Source organism: Apteryx rowi, unplaced genomic scaffold (genome assembly GCF_003343035.1).
Source record: "Apteryx rowi isolate R43461 unplaced genomic scaffold, aptRow1 scaffold_18, whole genome shotgun sequence".
NCBI classification, from domain to species: domain Eukaryota; kingdom Metazoa; phylum Chordata; class Aves; order Apterygiformes; family Apterygidae; genus Apteryx; species Apteryx rowi.
This window is the reverse complement of record NW_020448085.1, coordinates 1,181,394-1,201,357: the sequence shown is the minus strand read 5'-3', so window position 1 is coordinate 1,201,357 and position 19,964 is coordinate 1,181,394. Positions and strand designations below refer to the sequence as shown.

General features: G+C 40.7%; 1 protein-coding gene across 1 annotated transcript; it reads left to right on the top strand.

Annotated features, from left to right (window-relative positions):
- The first annotated feature begins 5,201 nt into the window (after positions 1-5,201).
- On the top strand, positions 5,202-13,892 carry LOC112963887 (kazal-type serine protease inhibitor domain-containing protein 1-like). Its single transcript, XM_026061331.1, has 4 exons — positions 5,202-5,915; positions 11,433-11,593; positions 12,395-12,539; positions 13,535-13,892. Exons 1-4 carry the CDS (start codon positions 5,459-5,461, stop codon positions 13,663-13,665), a joined length of 894 nt encoding a protein of 297 aa, XP_025917116.1. The 5' UTR covers positions 5,202-5,458; the 3' UTR covers positions 13,666-13,892.
- The last annotated feature ends 6,072 nt before the right edge of the window (positions 13,893-19,964 follow it).

The following is a 19,964-nucleotide window of genomic DNA, read 5'->3' as shown; positions in this document are numbered from 1 at the left end:
TCTTTGGTCTTTGCAGGTTGAAATTTGAATGCCTACAGTCACCACCGACAACAATGCTGAAGTGTGAAACGGCAAAAATCTACAGTCGGCCACTGCTAGAGATAGGGCTAAGCTGAGTCACCAAAAGCCTGGCTGAAGCCACACAAGGTAACAGTCAGCTTCCAGGCAACAGGCAACCATTACTGCTTTTTTTTTTTGTTACATTAGATGTAAGAGCTAAAAAAAAAAATAGTAATAATAATAATGATTCTCTATTTTAAGCTTATGAAGAAAACAATTTAAGTATATATGCCATATGATTAAAATATGTAAAATTTATAATTTAATTATACAATTACAGAGCCTTATGGTCTAATAGCCCCACTGTATTTTGCATGCTAGTGAACAATTGCTTTCTTAAAGCACACAGTAGAATCATTTACTTGATGCTGGAGAATAAGTTAATTACGGATCTCCTGCCTTTGATTAATGGATTTAATAATCATGTTACAGTAGAATTAACTTATACTTCGTGTGCTCACAGCACTAATGATGAGATTCATGAAAGCTATGTGTCATCATATAGGACTGGCACCCAAAAAGGACACTTTGAGAGATGCCAGGACTGCCTGTGCCCGTGCCGCTGCAGGTCAGCAGTTCTGCTGGGAACCCACAAATGGCATCCCAGCACTTTTGCCTCATCTGTCGTTAATCTCCACCATTTGCTGCCATCCGCTTGCTTCTACAAAATAAAGTATCCTTTTCAGGTGGCAGCATACTTTCTGCTTTTAGGGCTAGGTTGCAGGAAAGTGGTAAAATGACCTGAGAAACCATTTCTCCAATACAATTTTGCTTCCATAAGCAACAGCTGCTTCTGCGCTGCATTGTATCAGTAACAGCAGCGGAGTCAGTGGAGAGAGAGGCCCCTATAAAACCAGCAGGGCACAGCCTCAGGCACTGTGCATCCCAGGAAGGGCCTGCCAAACCCTTGGGAGATGCAAGGCAGGTGGCTCACGTCACCGTTTTCACAGTAAAGCGGTTTCATTTTCTGGGTGCAGCTCTGAGACATCTCTATCACATTTGCACAAGCAGCCCCTGCAGCAAGTGAAATAAAGAATGTTCTCTGAATACCTCAAATGAAGTTCAATGCCAGATACTCTAGAGAAAAAAGGTATCCTACAGGGCTGGCATAGTATCACATAATGCATTATACGGCATATACCCAACAGCAGGAGCCACCTGCAGCCATCTGCCATTACCCACTGTAACAGACTAAACACTGATTTTCTTTAATTCTTTTTCTGTGTGTGTAATAAGCTAAATGTAAGCTTTCTTGGATGGAAATGAGTGGAGTCAGCTAAGATTTACTCTCTCAAAATAAACCTCAAGAACAGGTAGTAAATACAACCTAACAGACAGAGCATTATGGTTTACAAACTCCACTTTGCCTATTCAAGCAGGGGAACCAGTGAGGGACAGAGAAGGCAGAACAGTAACTTCAAAACTTTTTGCGCTTTGCCCTTACTCTTTGCAGGGGCTCCTGCACAAGTCTGTGTAAGAACTGCCCTGTGAGTCTGAAACATGTGTGCTGAGTGCTTACAGAGATCAGCAGCCAGACTTGGAGACCTTTACGTAAGTAAAACTCCCACTGATGCAAATAGAAACAGAATAAAGATGTTGGGAATAAGCCCACAGTCTTGGTCACCTGAACAGTGTTTTGTCTGAAAGAACAGTATCTCAGGAATTGCTAGCAACAGGATTTCAAATTGCATCAGCCACATACCTTATATTACCCTGCAAAGATGAATAATGCAATACAACTCAGCAGCTTAGCATAACACTGGGCCACAAGAAGGCAGGAAATGAACAGGAATACAATTTCCTAAACTATTCACTTGAAGAAGTTATTCTGCAAGATTTTGCCCTTGTTCTGGTGGAAGAAACAGTCTGAGTGAACTGGAAGAGCAGGGCAATTTTGCTGTTTTCACTCGCTGCCCATTGCCTGACTCAAATATTGCCCCTTCTGCAGAAACCTGGAGGAACTCCTCATTCTGCTTGTGCCACATGGAAACAGCCCAACAAAGCAGGCTCCGTGTCCAGCACTGCTCCCACGCTGGGACTAAGGAGACACTAATGCTCTTCAATTTGCCTGTTAAAGAAATTACTCACTGCGCTGCTCTTATTTTGTAGTTGGCAGTAGAAGAATCCCCGCTTGCACTGCAGCTGCCTACCTCCGTGGACATCCAGCTCACAGTGGTGCAAGCACGTGTGAGTTTTGGGTCTCCTGAGGGGCGCATGGCTGCACTCTCCTTGCTGGTCTCCTGCTGCCCGTCAGCAGCACCTGCGTGAGCTTGGGGCTCGATCCCGGCAGCACGAGCCCTGCTCAGAGCGTCGTCTGGGGGGAGCAGCTTCTGGAGGTTCAGCGGAGGGGCTCGTTTGACCTGGTTTTCAGTCTTCCTGGCAATGTTTGGGGGATGATGTCTGCAAAAGAGTCAGTGCATTTTGCTGCTCGTTTTGCTGCTCCAACAGCAACGCTAATGCGCTGCTAGGGACTATTGCTTGTGTTTCATTCTGGGGCCAGGCTACTAGGTTAGTTGCAGAGCAGTTCAGGTAGTTTGGGACTCGTGACGAAAATCAGTGCTGTTTCTCAGCCATGCCCACAAAGCAAGCTTCCGGGATTAGAGGCATACTGAAATAACGCATATTTTATTACTGAACCAGATGGGACTGTACCTTCATACGTTACGCTTCACAGACCAAATGTGACTCTGTCGTTCCTTGTGCTTGCTCCCACACTTTCCCAACCCTTACTACGAACCTCTGAACACATCTGCCCTGTGTTTGCATTGCTCCACATTGCTTCCCCTCAGCTTGTCACAGGTGAGCTCAGGAATCACTGGGCAAAACAGCCTTCAGCTGTAGACTATCATGTGGCACCCGGTCAAATGAGACCACAGGCTTGCCTGCTTTTTAATTTACAGGCTAAACCCACCAAGAGCTCAGATTGTATTAGTTGGATCAATGCAAAAAATGCTTACTAGCACATTTATGACAGGTTTCCTCAGTGGCAGCATGAAGTCTTGTTGATGTTGCTTTACCATGGACTTTTTGGTGCCAACCACTATATGACAGCAGCAGGACGTAGGACCTTGCATATTTATTTTTTCCAGTTCTTAAATCATTGTTATCTGGAAGGAGGTGTGCAAAGTTCGGTCTTATCCTGGGCAGTGCTGGCCTGCAGTCCTTGCCTGCCTAGGCTCCACTTTGCATATGTGGGGGTCCCACTACAAACACATCCAGTTTGAACTTCGTGTAAGGCTCAGCAAATCCTTGTCCTTTATATAGTCATCCCCCACAGCTGTAGGCACAAATAATAAAATAGACAGTGATGACTAAACCCTATAATGCAAAACTAAAATGTCCAATTAAAATCTGATGAAGAAGTGTGAAATAAAAGACATTAAGCAGAATAAGAAGGTGGGACATGAAATCAATTTCCCATTAAATTCATTGGTTACTTTTTTTCTGACTCTCAATGTTAAAAGCATCGATTACACACATAATTTACTCCGTTACAGTCTGATTCTGTGTTCAAAGCCAGGCAACAGCACAGAAGATGAATGTGCCCAGGCACCACGTAAGCGGTAAGAAGGGTCCTGTAGGTCTCTCCTGGCAAGTTTGAAGAAGGGCTCCACCAAGGCAGGCAAGGGAGACATCGCACTACATGCAGTGTTTGGAAAGGGAAGTGATCTCAAAACAATCTCCTACTCATATTGAGGCTTGAGGTAAGCTCTGCTGATGCAGAAGGTGTGAAGCTGGACTCAGGAAAATGCCACAAATATGTTTGAGAAGGACAGTAAACATACGTTCCCCTTAAGATTTGCCCTTACAGACATGACCAGAGGAGGTAAGGCTGGTACAACAAAAGGCATCCTTATCTGCGCTTAAGTAAGCAGCTAAGCGAAACGGATAAAGAAAAGTAGAAAAAAGTCACTTGTGTATGATTTTGGGGCAAGTAGATGTAAGAATGATTTCTCTTTTATTTCATTTGCCTTTTTAACGGTGTCTTAGTCTTATTTATAGTTGTAAATGAACTTTTTAAGCCTTTACCTTGTATGCACATAGAGTGATTTTAGGCTAACTAGCACACAAAGATGTTTCATTTGTAAGGAGTGGTGATCCTTGACCCTTGATATTGAGCTATGCCTGCAGGGTATATGAATCCAAGATGCTTCACCTCTGTCTCCAATGGATAGTAAGATGTGTCTCCACTGAGCTGCACGTGCTTTGAACAGTGGTAACACAGCAGATGAGACATCTTCCACTTTGCACTGTGAGGGAGGGGAGCTTTCTGCTATGAGGTAGGAATAGCAGGGAGCATACCCAAATCCTCAGCTCTACAAAGCAAAGCATAAGACAGGGCCAGAAATGACTCTGCAAGCCTATCTCCCTAAATCAATGGAAGCTCATGTACAGAAAAAATACAGGGTAAATCGCAATCACCTCCTTCATCTTCCTTCATAATTCCCCATGTAAGTACATCAATAGGAAACAGAAGCAGAAAAGTGCTCTGGAGAGATGAGTGAGGTATCTAACTTCAGCACAGCCTGCTTCTGCCGTGCTCTGAAGACGCTGCGGCAGCTCGCTTGGGTTGGCCCGCACTCTAAACCACTTGCACTTTGTTTTGAGAGCCAAACATGTGGACCACATTATTTTGGGTGGCAAACCAACCCATAAACACCGAAAAGAAGCTAACTGGAGCGAGAACAATGGGTTCTTCAATGGGTCTAAGCACCCATCAGCTTAAATCCAAGAGCTCAAAGCCAATTCCAGCTGTCCTGGGTTGTCTCTCGCTTGTAAAGAGTCCGTAAGCAAATTGTTAATTCAGAAACAGGTAGCTGAGAGTGTTAATGGGTGAAATTTGGTGTTAAACCTTGTTCCAGACTCCAGAGCACGGCTTCAGCCCTATGGGCATATCCTGATACCTGGGGTGCTACTTTCTACCCACGTTTGTCTTTTTGTGACCTTCTCTTTCAACCAATGAGCAAAAAAACCCAGAGGAATACATCACTTCACTTCATTTTCCACTAATCTATCCTGTTCCCCTTTCTACAATAGCTGCAATATAATGCAGCTTCAATAGAGCAATGCTTTGCAAATTTGGCTCAAGGAGACACTGAGCAAACAGCTTTTCTGCAAGCTTCAGCTCAGCTGTCAGAAGGGGCAGTTTGGTCTCCGTGCGAGTAATACTCACATTCCAGCCTGCATTAGAGGAAAGCCGGTGGGTCTGTATGCCTTTTCTTATCAGTTCCAGATTAGGAATCTGATGCTAATTTCTTCTTAAAGCCTGTGTTTGCAGTAGAATTGGTATTCTAAAACAAAAAAGGATTGTGACGTTTCTCTCTCTCTCACTCGCTTGCCTTTTTTTCTCCTGGCTTTACTCCAAGGACCTTTCCTGCTTGTTTGTTGCATTCTCAAGATGAAGCCCCCGGTGGTTATAGCTGTGCTGGTAGTACTGGTGCAGGTTTCTCAGAGTTTCCCTGCCTTATACCACAGAGGTTGGTGGAGACTGCTAAGGGAAGGAGATAGTTGTGGAAAATGTGATTTGGCACTTTGTTCTGAGCTTACACACTGTCCAGCCGGGACCGTACTGGATCGCTGTGGCTGCTGTCCTGAATGCGGAAATGTGGAAGGTCAGATCTGCGACTTGGACCAGGGCAATCATTTTTACGGGCAGTGCGGAGACAACCTAGAGTGCAGGTTGGATGCCGATGAAGCGAGGTTTGGGGAGGTGCCTGAACCCCAGTGCGTGTGCAAGTCTCAAGAGAGCGTCTGCGGACCTGAAGGAAAAACCTATGAGAACATCTGTCAATTCAACATGGCTTATGCCACAAGAGGAAATATCAGTGTGAAACATAAAGGACCATGTGAATCAGGTAACATGTACAGAGATGCTTTCAAACTAAAGAAAGAGCTGAATCTGATTTTTAGATGTGTTACTAAATGCTTCAGTCTAACTGTAACAAACTAATACTGCATTTTTGTCATAATTTCATTATTTTGTTACGATACTACTTTGTGCTTAAACAGTTCAGCAGTCAGTGTTTAATCTTGTACGTTATAAGCCTCTATATTAGCCTAGTGGATTTTATATCACATGGCCACTACAGACCAGCTCTGCTCTGAATAAGCAGAGTGTGCAACCGTTTTTACAAAAATTTTATGTGTAGTTGGGACTAGATGAACAGATAGGATAGTTAAATGACGAGGTGAGGGGGGACTGGACAAATAACTATTACTATATGAAGACTGACCTGATTATTATTAATAGAGTGAGAGCAAGACAGACCTCGCATACATATGTCTACCTGTGCTTATACACCGTAATCAGTGAGCTAGAGGAACTAGAATAAGATAGGGCTTAATTAAACAGGTCTGTTCTTGTAAATATATATATATTTTTTATATATATATATATATATATATATATATATATATCAAAATAATCCAATTTAGGAATCTTTACAAAATCCAGGTACCTGTGGTTTGGAAATCCAAATATTAGGACAAAATCAAATCAAAACAATTTCCCTAAAGACATTTACAATCATGCTGAGTGCATGAACTGCAGTCTGAGGAGAAGACTGTCAGTGGAGGATTCTTAGCCAGGTTGTACAGGAGAGTCTTCCCTCCTGCTCAGAGGCTGTATCCATTCTTTGCATGATTATAAGTCTTTACTCCTGGATCTTTCATAAACACCTAAGTCACATGAACATAAAATGAAAAGGGAAAAGTGAGCAGAGTTCTTTCGAATAAGAATTTTTTTTCTTAAAGTTAATGAAATATTTTCTCAAATGAAATCAGTAGATGATGTCTTTGGGTCACAAATGGGTCACAGTTCTGGGAAAACTGCATCCACAATTGTATCTCTGGCAAAGGTCTATGTATGAGAGTAACTTGGGTACCTTTTACCCACTCCTTACTAGCAGTCTGTTGCCTCCAGTTTAGGTTGTATGCAGTGTTTTTATATTGAATGAACACTGGATATTGAGTACTTAAAAGGCAAAGTGATGAACAGCTAGTACCAGGCTTCTTTCTTCTTTCTCTAGTTGCAAGAGACACATCCATTAAAGAATTCCTTATTTGCCGTTATGGCATTAAACTGAGAAATGAGGCTCATCAGTAAAAAGATGTTCAGAAAGCTCAGTGCAAATCAGCTAATAATATGATTGAAAGCCTGTTAGGTCCTGGGGGGATGCTCTTATCTGGGATTAAAAGAGCACTAATTCCTGCAGCGTAACCCTTCCAGGAAGATTTCAGTTTGAAGTGCCACTCAAATGACAACTGATCTTAACTTTGCAGTAGAGGCAGGTGTTGAGGCATACAGGCTCAAAGCAATGGTTAACGCTGAATAATTAAACAGACCTGGCTATGTACAAAAAGCTTTAATTTGGAAGCGCTAGCATTTTTAACTGGTGGTGTCGTCATTCACCAGGCCCTGGAGCCCCTCTGAGGCGCTTAACAGCAAGCAGTAAAGACGAGCTCAACTGCTCTGCACGCAGGCATCACCCCCAGGGCTTTCCCAGTGCTCCCCATCTCCCCCAAAGGCCAAACCATCTCTCAGGAACACGCAGAAATTTCCTAAGATAGCTTAGCTTGAACTGCATAGGAGCCTGGGGAAAAATTCAGACTTCTCTCTGCTGTGCAGAGTTTAATTAAGCAAAACAGTGACTCTTGCAGAGAAAAGCRCCCAGCTGGTGTATGAGCCTGGCTGCAGCAGAGCGTTTGTGGGTGCTCGCCTCCCCGGCAGGGGGGGAATGGAAGGACTCCTCTGCCCACCTCTTCCGAGCTGGGGGCTGACCAGGCTGGTTTTACAGACTGCGTTTTGGAGCCTTTCAGTCAAGCCTATGGCCAGCAGCAGGGCATGGAGGTGCTACCACGGTGGCACCCTGCCTCCGTCCCCCTTAGGGGTCTAGCAGAAAGTCCCTTCGTCGCCACAGCAGGTATTTGAAGCAGCACCGTGGGCATGTGAAAGGGCACAGTGACTCGCACTGATTTTACATGGCTGCAGCTGATGACAAAAGGCAACGGGGAGCCAGGCCCCACGAGGAGCAACCTAGCTGTGGCACTGCCTCTGCGCTGGCTCCAATTTGCATGAGAAACAAACACTGAACACTATGGGGTTTTGGTACCGTTCTATAAATATAACTTTCGCTCAACTCCAAGTACTTTGTTTTGTTATTTCCCCTTTGAAGCATCTGCTGTGTCCTATTGATGCCAAATGGATTAATTGTATACAGCAACCGATGAATAAATAAATAACAATAAACCCCTTTCATCAGAAGAGTATAGCCTTTTATCTTTTGTCTATCACCAGAAAAAGAAAAAGCAAGGGGAAAAAAAAAGGCCAAGCTCCCTAAAGTAACAGCGTGAAAAAAGCCCTTCTTTTCTGCAAAGACTAGTTTTGATCAGCTTCTCTAATAATTTACCAAGGTTACTAAGTACATTGATTATATACAGATTCTCCACACTTAATCCATCCCCATTCAAACCTCTCTTGCTGATGATTTAGCAAAGCAACAGAACAATCTAGCAGTGATTCTCGCTATAATTAGCTGTGCCACATAACAGTTTGTTTTAAATGTAAATTTGGGGTAAAAACCAAACTAACTCACCAAAATTTCTGCCATTTTCATCAAATCAGACATGGAGGTATTAGGATGCAGTCTATAGCTATCAAGAAAAATTTATGTACTCTTGGCACTAAAATGATTGGTTATCATACCAGTAAAGATCTGTTTTTCAAAGACGCAGTTATATAAAAAGTACGTAGAGGTATGCATGGGTGAAGCTGGCTGAACACAAAATACAAAACACTCAAAAATGAAGTTTGAAATTTTCTCTTAAAATACTAGACCATGACTTCACTTTTCTGCTGTAATACTTGTGTTTTGTTATTTCTGAAGGTACTTCAAGTTTGGTTAAATAATGTGAGTATTTGGTGACTGTTCAGATTCAGAAAGGCAGTCTGATCTGATCAAAACTGTGCTCTTTCCTATCTGCTGTGAGTTTGAGCTCACATGATGCCAAGCTGGTCTGCCCTTGTCCAGCAGAGCCCTAAAGCACATGTTTGCGTGTACTCAGTTGGGTGGGACTCGCACGGCATCTAGACATTTCCAGCTGAGCTATCATCTAGATGCTCTTTACGTTTAATGAAGAAACATGTATGTCTAGTGTGGAGTTCACCTTAGCGTATGGTAGGCAGTGCTAGACAAATTTCTCATATGTGAACAACTATGAAGTAGATTTGTCAATGAGACCTTAATGTCCCTCAGGCTAAGCATGTGTTTCCATGGCACGGTGAAGCCAGCGTAGGCAGCCGTGCACGGCTGAGCCCTGTCGGTGCCCAGGCACATCAGCAGGATTCTGGTCTTGGGAATATCTCGGTAAGGCCAGTACTTCAGCAGGGCATCTGCGGTAGTACAGAAACAAAAGCCTCCCAAAATTCAGCAGGGGTACTAACCAGTCAACCGCCTATTTAAAAAGTTTTTTCACTCTATCTCTATATAGGAATAATTAAAAAAACTAATGTGAGACAATGTACAAATTTTGGTTTCTTCTTACATATTAAGCTTAACTACAGTGGTTAGTACCGTTAAAATCAGTGCAGTTGCACTGAAATTTAATATTTCAATGTGAATTTTAACGTCAGATTCTACACGATAAGTTCATAGGCAAAAAAAATTCTTATCCAAGATATTCAGTCAACATTGATTTGAATGTGAGATTCTTGAAACAGTACACAGGTTGTGAATATCCAGTTCCCATGAAAGAATAAGAATTTAAGGGTTTAAGTATCTTAGTAAGTAAGTTTGACAATCTTATTTTTGAAGAGTACCAGGATTGTTTAACAAGAAAGGCATAAATGGGAAAATAGACACTTTTCTGGATAATTTATTTGTGATTAATTTTGACCAGTATGCATTTGATATTTTCTGCACAGAAATCAATTGTTAAAATCTGATAGCATGTATTAGAAACATTGTTTGGAAACCTGGTACAGAATGTTATAATTTCAGATGCTGATGCATAAATGCTGTATCTACTTATTGATTCAAATACTGCAAGTAAAAATATTTTTGCTAGTTACCAGAAGTTTCCATTTCCAAACATCTTGTCTATGAAAAAAAAAAGAAAACAGTCAATAAGTCTAATAAGTCTAATGGCCTAGAAAATATATTCATTTATAAAAACTGGCCAGGAAATAAAAAGAGAAGGAAAACATACTTTAGAATGAAAAACATTTCTTGCTGAGGATAAATATATGAGGAAAAATGCAAAAAGATTACCAAAAGAAGGAAAGCTGTGATAACAGTAGATATGTTATTTTCTCCACTGCTGCTAAGGAACATGTCTTCTACTGTTAATATTTAGTATGTTCATACATATTTATAGAGGGCTATGTATTTAAATCATGTGAGAATACATCAGGAGATGTTTATTTTCTTAATGTCTTCAAAGCCCTGGATTGGCTCCCTCTGCCGGTTTACATCAGCTTTTTCTTTGGGATAAAGTGGAATAGGATAATTCAGAGAGGAAATAGGTAAGTGGAGGAGAAGAACGAGGGTAAGAGGTTGATAGGAAACAAGTAAGTAGAAATCTAATAACTGTAATAAACATAATGTATACAAGTAACTGGATTGCAAGTAGTTTTATTAGTCATGTTTCATAGCACAAGAACATCAGATGAAATCGAAAGATAAGTGTAAAACCTATTAAAAATAATACTGTTACTCTGTTAACTTGTTGCAATGAGTTCCATGGATTATTGAGGGAGGTAAGACTTTAGTAAGTTCAAAGCAATGATGTACACAGAAAAGCAATTTTTATGACCTAGCAATTTCAGTATTTTAAATTTTAAGCTAACCCAAATGTAATGGAAATTAAGAAGAACTGTCATCTATAATCATGTTATTCTACAGTTGGCTACTACAGAATTTCTTGTACTTTCCTCCGAAGGTCTAGCCTAGTACTGGTTGCTAGACTGATGAGTCGAGTCCATAATGACAGTCCATGGGACACAAACTAAACCTTTAATTTCAGCTTAGGTTTCACGACTGTTTGCATGGAGAAAGGACAGAGAGGTCCTTTGGAATATATAAGAAAAATGTATCTTTAAATAGTCTGTTCACCCTTTAATGGGATGCAACACGTTCTGAGCTTTAAATGCTGTCGAAGCCTGCCACAGCCGTCTGTGTTGTTAGGCTGTTCACGCTCGTATATGCCATTGGGAATCATGGGACTCTTTATACTGGTTCTTGAAGTGAGATGGCAAAAGGCAAACTGTTTTTATCATATAAAATAGGAATTTATGTTATATGCTCTTGTATTTGCGTTGTTTGGGTTTTTTTGCTCACTCTCTTCTAATGAAGTACTCTGCCGGCTCTTTGCAGCTCCTGTGATTTCTATGCCGCCTCAGGACGCCCAGAATTTCACAGGCAATGATATCATTTTTGGCTGTGAGGTGTCAGCCTATCCTATGCCACACCTTGAATGGAAAAAAAAGGGGAATAAAATGTTTCTGCCAGGAGATGACGCCCATATCTCAGTACAGGTAGAACATGGGTTCTCAATGGGTCTTATGTTTGGGGATAAGGAGAAGGGGGATTAACCAGCGAATTTCTCCTACGTTTGGTACACAGACTAGTTTATCTGAAGGCAAGTAACAAGAAACAATACTGTTGCAATAGAAAGATTCCCAATAGGGGCCTTCTGATCATGTAAAGAATCCTGATTTCAACCAGTGCAGTGAGCATTGCTTTGGCAGTCTGAGTAGAAGAAATAACAGGGAGGGTATAATCCACAGAAAAGATGGAAGCTTCTGTTTATGTATGGCTCTGGAAGAATGGGTTAATACATAAATGGAAATGTTTAGCCTACTACCTAAAAGAAAGTTCATTCTGGGAAAGATGATTGTGGGCAACTGTTTTTCTACTCTTGATGCAGGTGCATACTTCTGGCAGATGTCCCCAGAAAACCAGAGCAGTTGTTCAACATCTCCTTTGTGAGATGCTGTTTCTGGAGACCTGCCATTTGGGTTGTGTTCAGCCCCTGAGGTGTTCAAAAGGAAAGCAAAGAAACTGTCTAATTTTATGAAGGCCACTATTTGAACCTGAAGGAAAAGAGTAGAATAGCATTAGTAGGGACTTCAAGGAAATCGAGAAATAGCTGTAAAGTTTGGGCTAAAATTAAATAACTCAAACTGTAAGTTCTTTTTAATAGAAATAACATTCCTGGGAGAAAAGTTAACAAAGCCAGAGGTACAGGTAGACTGCAGTATGCCTGAAGCTAGCATCAAAAATATCATCATGTCTCATAGCTGCTTAATGTCAACTATTTCTTTGTCTTCTCAAAGGCAAGAGGTGGGCCTCAGAAGTATGGTGTGACTGGCTGGCTGCAGATACAAGGCCTCAAAAAATCAGATGAGGGTGTCTACATCTGCCATACCAAAAATAAGTATGGTGCAACATATGCCTCTGCAAGATTGAAAGTCATTGATGGTACTTTTGTTTTTTATTTGGATGTGAAGAATACAAAAATGCATAAGTAAGAGAAACAGCCAGCAAAGGGTATGGGTTTATCAGAATCGAAATGAAGGATATGAGAAATGACCTAGAAGATTTCCATGTTTGAACTTTATTTGTGTGTTTTTCTTACTTTACCCCTTCAAAGAGATTCAGTTCTAGGTATTTTTAGTCAGAAGTGTGTAGGAATTCTGGGAAAAAAAATATTGTTAATATTGTAATATTTTGCTACAAATTATACCATCTTCCAGTGTAACAGAAAGCTGTGGCTTATAGCCACAGAGCTGAGACAAGTATTATTCCCCTATTCTTGTCCTACACAAGCCCTTTGATGTTAGTAGGAGCTCTGCACCCAGAGCAACAGCTGTTGGAGCTGAGGCAGTCTTTGAACCATGGCACTTCTGCTCATCTGTTTACTTTTCAAAAGTTAGAAAGGAAACAGTTGTTGCTCTTAACAATAGTGTTTGGAAAAATAAATGAAATAGCTTTGCTGTTGTTTTGCATTGGACCCAGTCCTGCAGGATAACATCCTACTGACTGCAGTGAAAACTGGGTTTGCTGGCAAATGCAGGATAAAGACACATTGTCTGTATCTGCCCCCTGATGTAGGGCTCTTCTATTTATCAGCAAGCTTGTTTCTGTAAGTGGTTTTCAAAGCCTTTTTGGCTTTGGATGTATCTTTAGGTGCAGAGGATTTTCAGGGAACTGAATTCATAGTTTACTAGTATTTGGAATTAAATGCATCTTCAACATGTTAAAATGTGATATAAAAATTTGGGACATATATCACGAGCTTCACTGGTATGAGGTCAAGCCATTGGATAGATCCACTTTCTTTTAAAAATATTACTTCTCTGACTAACAAGGAGTGAGGAACATTGACTTTGCTGTACCAATCCAAAATCCTACCTTCTTCTTCATTCCTTTTTACAGCTAATTTAATCTGGAATCAATTATGTCTTGGTGTGCAGGTTCATCTTCCACATTTGCATTTACTGCTGGCAGTAGAAGTGCAAGCTACAACACTGATTACGATGCCTATTATGACCATTCTGAAGAGGAGGATGAGGAAGAATATGAATCTGGAGATTATGAAAATTGAAACTGTCTATAATAATTTTTATACAGCTGCTGTCCAATACCGTTCACATTCAGTTACATTTACTAGTATAATCTGTGCTGTAAATGGCTGCTCCGGTAACACTAATATTCACCTGTGAATTCCACCTTTCTCAAGGAATTCAACTTGGGCTGAAGTATATTGTGCTACTTACCACAAATGAGAACAGATATAAGTTCAAACATTTAGACTGTTAAATAAAATTCCTAAACATGCACCTGTCTATTAATTATCCTGAAAGGATCGACCTTTTATATTAATTTTTTAAATGGTAAATTATTGCATAATTTCTTTAAAATATTCTAATTTGCTTACCAAAAAATGTCCATGGTTAAACAAAAAATTCGCCTTGTATCAATTTCTTGTTTTCTATAATGTACTAAGAAATATCAAGAGATGATTGTTCACATGGCAACAAGCATAAGTAGGAAGGTCGAAAACAGTCTTTAATCTCCTTAGTTCATGTTTTCTCTTAAGTTCCAGGAAGATTTTTCTTTTCTTGAAAATTTCCATATTTAGTCTCATCAAGGATGAATTATCTGCAATTTGGTGTTTTAGTTGGTTTAGTTTTAATAGACACATGAAGCAATCACAGTCTTAAGCAGGTGTTTTACCAGCAATATTCAAAAATACACAGGAAGCATTTCTGGTGCATCTGCACTGATGAGCACATCCTCTGACTTCTTTCTATACCATTTCCCAAGCTAGTCCTACCAGTGGCTGCTCCTTCCCCGTAGCCTAGACAATGGTTCAAAATTTGGGATCGTTATTTATGCTTTCATCAGCATTATGCTTGGTGGGAATTACTGCAGTTTAAGGAAGGTGGCTGTTCCATAGCTCTGTACATGCCCTTCAGACACATGGAGATCTTCATAACAGATCCAGTATTTGCCCCTTCTGGATTGTCCAAGACTATCTGTCCTGTCTATATTATTTCCAACCTGGGTGCATTCAGGATTCCCACATCCAGCCATGCTTCTGGAAATGCCAGACAGAAAAGCCGGCATTATTTTCTTTCCTAAAACCACACCAGAACATATACATATTTTTCAAATTGTGTCAATCACTTCAGCGTGAACCAGAGAGCAAATCAAATGCGACTCAAAAAACACAAGACTTTGGAATGCAAAACGATCATCCTGAAAAACTTCTCCAATTGCTTCTGCTAACTAATTACAGTACATGAGGTCAGACTCTGCATTCGTGGGTGCTGGAAGTTTCTCCAAGTTTCAGACACCAAACTAAAATCCACTGTTGGAAGCCTTTTCACCTATCAGTTCCCATCAGCTGAGTAAGATGAAGTGTCTCATTTACGACTAAGGAAGCAAAAGTTCAGCCATCTGAATTTAAAGCCTCATTATTTGCAATCTTCTTTATTCAATGCACAAAATTGTATAGTGACTGCTATATACACTGAGGTAACTCGAAGCTGAATTAATCATGTTAAGGAAGTTTTAAGGGCAATCGTACTGTATGCATATATATGCTTTGTAGGTTTTTTGAATGTGTACGCAGTTCATCACAAACTCCTCTTTTAATGTGTTGTTTTGTGCTTTTTTGCCATTAGACAGATATTTTTTCATTCAGTTTGAATTACATTAATAGATTGACTATAGACTGTGTTTGCCCTGAGGTATTATTGATCTTTGTCCAGGTAGCAAACAAGCAAAGAATAATTTGTTTTGTTTTAGACTTCCTGGAGTATTGTCAACTTATGAGTAGAAACCATGCCATTCTGTCATTGAAAAGATTGTTTCAATTAGGAATATCAAATGATTTCAGATTTAACTACTGGTTTTGTTGTTACAGGCTCTTCCTGGTCTTGTTAGTGATATGTTTAATAATTTTTTTGCTTATTAACTATGTATCAATTTGAACAGAAATTTTTCCAGTAGAAATAACTAATTTAAAAAAATTGGGGTATTTTATAATGGAATTGTTTAATCTGCAGACACAGATTGAAGATCAGTTGTGATCTACATTACAAATTAATGAATTTAGATTACTAAACCTGTCACTAAATTGTGGCACAATATATATTGGCATAGACTAAAACATGGCAGAGAAATTAATCTCAAAAACATTAGCCATAGAAATGAATTATAATTCTTCATGGCCTTCTACTGTTGCTAATGTAAAATGAGAAACAGAAAGAAAATAATAGTTTAAGGAGCAAATGTGTAGCAGAACCATATCAAATACTGGACTGAGGCTGTTTCACCTGATGGACTATGTCTATTTAAAAAAGCAGGCCTTTCTAGAAAAAAGGGTTTTAAAATTAAACGCACAGCATTTGTGTATGTTTGTATTTTTTTATATATTTAATCATTCATTTTGCTGTCAATTATTATAATTCCTCTTTCTTTCAGTAAGAAAACTGCATGACTGGAAAAATCCTGAAATAATGCAAAAAAAAAGAAGGAATGTTGATACCATGAACTCATGAACTTTTGCTAACTCTTCTTTGAGGGGACAGAAACAGTTGGTTTTGTTTATATGCTTTAATCAAGTCACTTAAAATTAAATAAAAAAGAGGGAGAAGATTGAATCCTCTCTAAGGAGAATTGCAAATGAATGGATCTAATTGCGAATGTAGTGTCTGTAGCAACAGATCTATTCACATAATCCAAAGTAACAGCAAATTCAGGAAGTTGGTGTTATTCCACCTAGCAGAAAATGAGAGAGAGACTTGAGCTGGGAACAGTATAGTAATAGTGCAGGGAGGTCTCAGTACTGTATCTTGTGAGGCAGATTTACAACCTTTCTTTAACTCAGCTTCCATGGAGCACAGGAAGAATTCTGGTGTTATCTTCCATGGAAGCAACTTTGAATTTTACGGCATGCCTTCCTTCCCTGGCAATGCCTGTCACACAAGCATCTTCTCCGTGTTATCTCCACCTCCTCATGCAAAGATGAGGGAATTATATGAAATGTTCCTGAATAAATTGTACTCCTTAACACAGGTTTGTCCTTTGGGCTAGGACTCTGACATACTCTGAGCTAGTTTTACAGTTTAACATTCTTACTTGCTATGTTAAATCTCAGGAGTTTGCTAGGTATTAGTCTAGGAATCCATTAATTCTTTAGCTAGACCACTTTTTTTTCCTTAAAATAATCAGGCTATAGTTGACAGAAATCAGATACAGAATTGCCTGTGTCTGAGAGAGATTAAATTGATGATTAAAAAAAGGAACAAACAGTTATACTGGCCACATTGTGCAGCTGAGCATCCAGTGAAGCAAGTGCCTCTTACCTACCTCCTGTTACAAGCATTGAGATCTTAACTTGTGTGTGTGCTCATCCGTCAACACAGCAAGACCAAGACCAAGGCCAGAAGGGAATGGGTGTCTCTGGGCAAAAGAAACAAGCTAGCAGCTGGTCAGCGTTGCAGAAGCCACACACCCTCTCTCACACTTAGCTACCTATGCTGTCCCTAGGTTATGCTAAGCGCTTGAACTCTAACAGTTTAACCTTGTTTCTGCATGTCTTTGCATAGCTTAGCGACATAGCCTAGGCAATGGTCCATCACCTAGAGCAAAATCCATGGGAGTCATTGCTGAAGCTGAAACCCTGCTCACGGGGTCAAGGTCTTGAAGGATATGCAAGACCTTTCCAACCTGTATTGGCAAGCCTCTTCTGGCTCTTTGGCTAGTTTATGACTATACTGCATCAGAAATTCTCCCACAGTCTCTGCATTATAGTTTACAGTTAACTTTTATCACCCCTGAGTCACTGTTTCTTTCCACATTTCCCTGGTCCCGGGAATTCCTATTTGGTCCGCCCCCTCTGATCTCCTTTTACAATCTGTTTTGTCCCCCTTCCTCTGTGTGTATCTCCAGTCCTGTTTTTCTGTGCCTTTTGGTAAGTTTGGTGACTTCTCCTTTCTTACAGGCTATGGCTACAGATAAATGATTCTGTTTCTACACAGAGTAAGGGGTGTAAAATGGTGTTAAGGCATATGTCAGGTCTGAGGCACAGTGATTAGGGGACTGAGTAATCTGAACCAGCTTTGCAAAATCCATTTGATTTTCGGAAGTGCTGACCATCAGATTCAGTTGCGAGGGCAAGAGAACAAGAAACTGTTCAAAACCATTTTCCATTTTGATTTCACTTCGTTCTCCAATACTTAAGGATTTTTTGTACAAAAGCATTCGTTTGTCATTCTCAGTCTAAAGAGGCTTCCATTTCCAGAGGATCGCTACCAGTTTGGCCCTCTCATTTGGGACTATCAGGCTTTGCATGAGAATTTTTTTTATGTGGATGATGGAGCAGCAGGGAAACAGTAGTAATTCTACACAAACTGTAAGGTGCCATATCATCTGCCAACCAAAATAAAAATGACAGGGAACCACAATTACCATGGAGTTCAGAGAAGGGATGATCAAGGCAAAAATTCTTCTTAATGTATTATAACATCAAAAAGCAGGGTGCCCAATGAGAATTTCAAGCTTTTTCCTGCAGCATTCATAAATGCTGTCAGCTGGCTACAGCAATAGTCCTTAGACTTCCTGTGGCTGGTCTTCGCTGTTGCTAAACTCTTTGCATCCTCCTCCCCAGTCCATGCTGATATCACTTCCAGTCATCATACATTCAACATTTGCTGCTTCCTCCCTACCATCACATCATCTGTTCACATCATCACTTCATCTGTTGTTATTTGATCCTCCTTGCTCCCCATGCCACTGACTCTAGCAGTATCTGTATGAAACCTGAACTAATACTAGCTGAATTTTACCCTGGGCTCTGTTTGGCTTCATGTTGCAAAGTACTACCACTCCCCTTTAGTGGGACAGGGAATACAGAAATGCTTCTCTTGGTTTGGCTCGTCTTACATCTCTTCATTAGTGACAAATGCTTGTTGCTCTTCTATTGCATACAACGCAATGTTGGTATGTGCCTTCTGATCACGTAGTCCGTGACAGCCTGCCTACCCCAGGCCACACAACTTCACCAACTTCTGCTCTGAGATAGCAGCTCACACACCTACAGCATCACCTTTTAGGAAACAACCAGTCTCTATCTAGTGACTCGCAATACACCATCTTTTGGTGTGTGTCACTCCAATGGACAATTGCCAGAACTGCGTATTTCTATTCTGAATTTGCCTAGTTTATAATAATTAGAACCAATTATGCATTCTTCTCTTAAGAAGGTGTCTGCATCCAAACACCTTTTTCGCCATAGATACTTGTACATGTTGTTCAAGGCACTTCCTATCCATATCTTTGGTAATCTAAATGTTGATTTCCTCAACCTCTCATTACATGGAGTGTTTTCCTAATTGACTTTGAATTATTCCTTTAAAAATACGATGTCTTGGATCAGATTCTGTCTTTGCAGTGCTTGAGTTTAAGAAGCAAAGTATCTATGTTAATTTTACAAAATGTTTGTTGATGATGAAGTGCTGGAAGACTCCACCTCTTATCGGAGGGGATTCATCTCATCTAATTTGAGACTGCGATAACTATAGTCTGTAAAATTAATTTCTTCCCTCCTTTTATACACTCTGGAGAAAAAGACAGGCAGCTATAAAGGGAAGTTCACCCCAATCTAAGATAACCGAGTAAACTGTCCCTTGAGATGTAGCTGTAACCATCTGAGCGCCACCTCTTCTGCCGTCTGGATTTAAGGAGCTTTCTTGTTTTTTCTGCTCTTATGTCTCTCCACGTGTTCTCCCTTCCTGACTGCCCCAGACCTTTCCACAGCAGAGGGAATTTCCCTGCTGCCGGCATGGTCTGAAAACGGCCTTGGCACCGCTCGCTCTGGACCACATTTCTTGAGGAGTCCAGAAACAGCAGCAGCGACTGGCTTGGCTCATGTTTATAAACTAAGTTCACTCATAAACAGAGGATATTAGTGTTATGTTGAGTTACATTCATGTAACCTGTAAACTGCAGGCTTTATAATGAGAATTTTTGCCATCTCCCACATGTGGTGACCTGAAGCTCTGACACACCAAAAACTGAAGCTCCCTCATTCGTTACAGAAAGCTTCTCGTTTGCCATCGTTGCATTACAAAACGCTTTCAAGACCTGAGAGTAAATTCTTTGGAAGAGGCATCTTATTCTTCATTTTGCAAAGCAAAAAACAGAGGTTTTAGCAACACTTAAACGTGATAACCACTGAAAACCACGGCCGCCTCGGTCAGCCTGGAAAACCCCCTGCCCTCTTTGGCCGCCGGCATTAGGAGGCGAAGGAGAGGCTGCGCGCAGCCACCTCCCGCGGGAGCACGGCCGCAAAACGGCGCTTCCTACGGGGAGGCGGCCGGCGGCGGCGGCGCC

Coding starts and splice junctions, on each gene's coding strand:
- LOC112963887 (XM_026061331.1), top strand. CDS start 5,459: ATGAAGCCCCCGGTGGTTATAGCTGTGCTGGTAGTACTGGTGCAGGTT. Junction 11,594..12,394: donor ACGCCCATATCTCAGTACAG/GTAGAACATGGG, acceptor GTCTTCTCAAAG/GCAAGAGGTGGGCCTCAGAA. Junction 12,540..13,534: donor AAGATTGAAAGTCATTGATG/GTACTTTTGTTT, acceptor CTTGGTGTGCAG/GTTCATCTTCCACATTTGCA.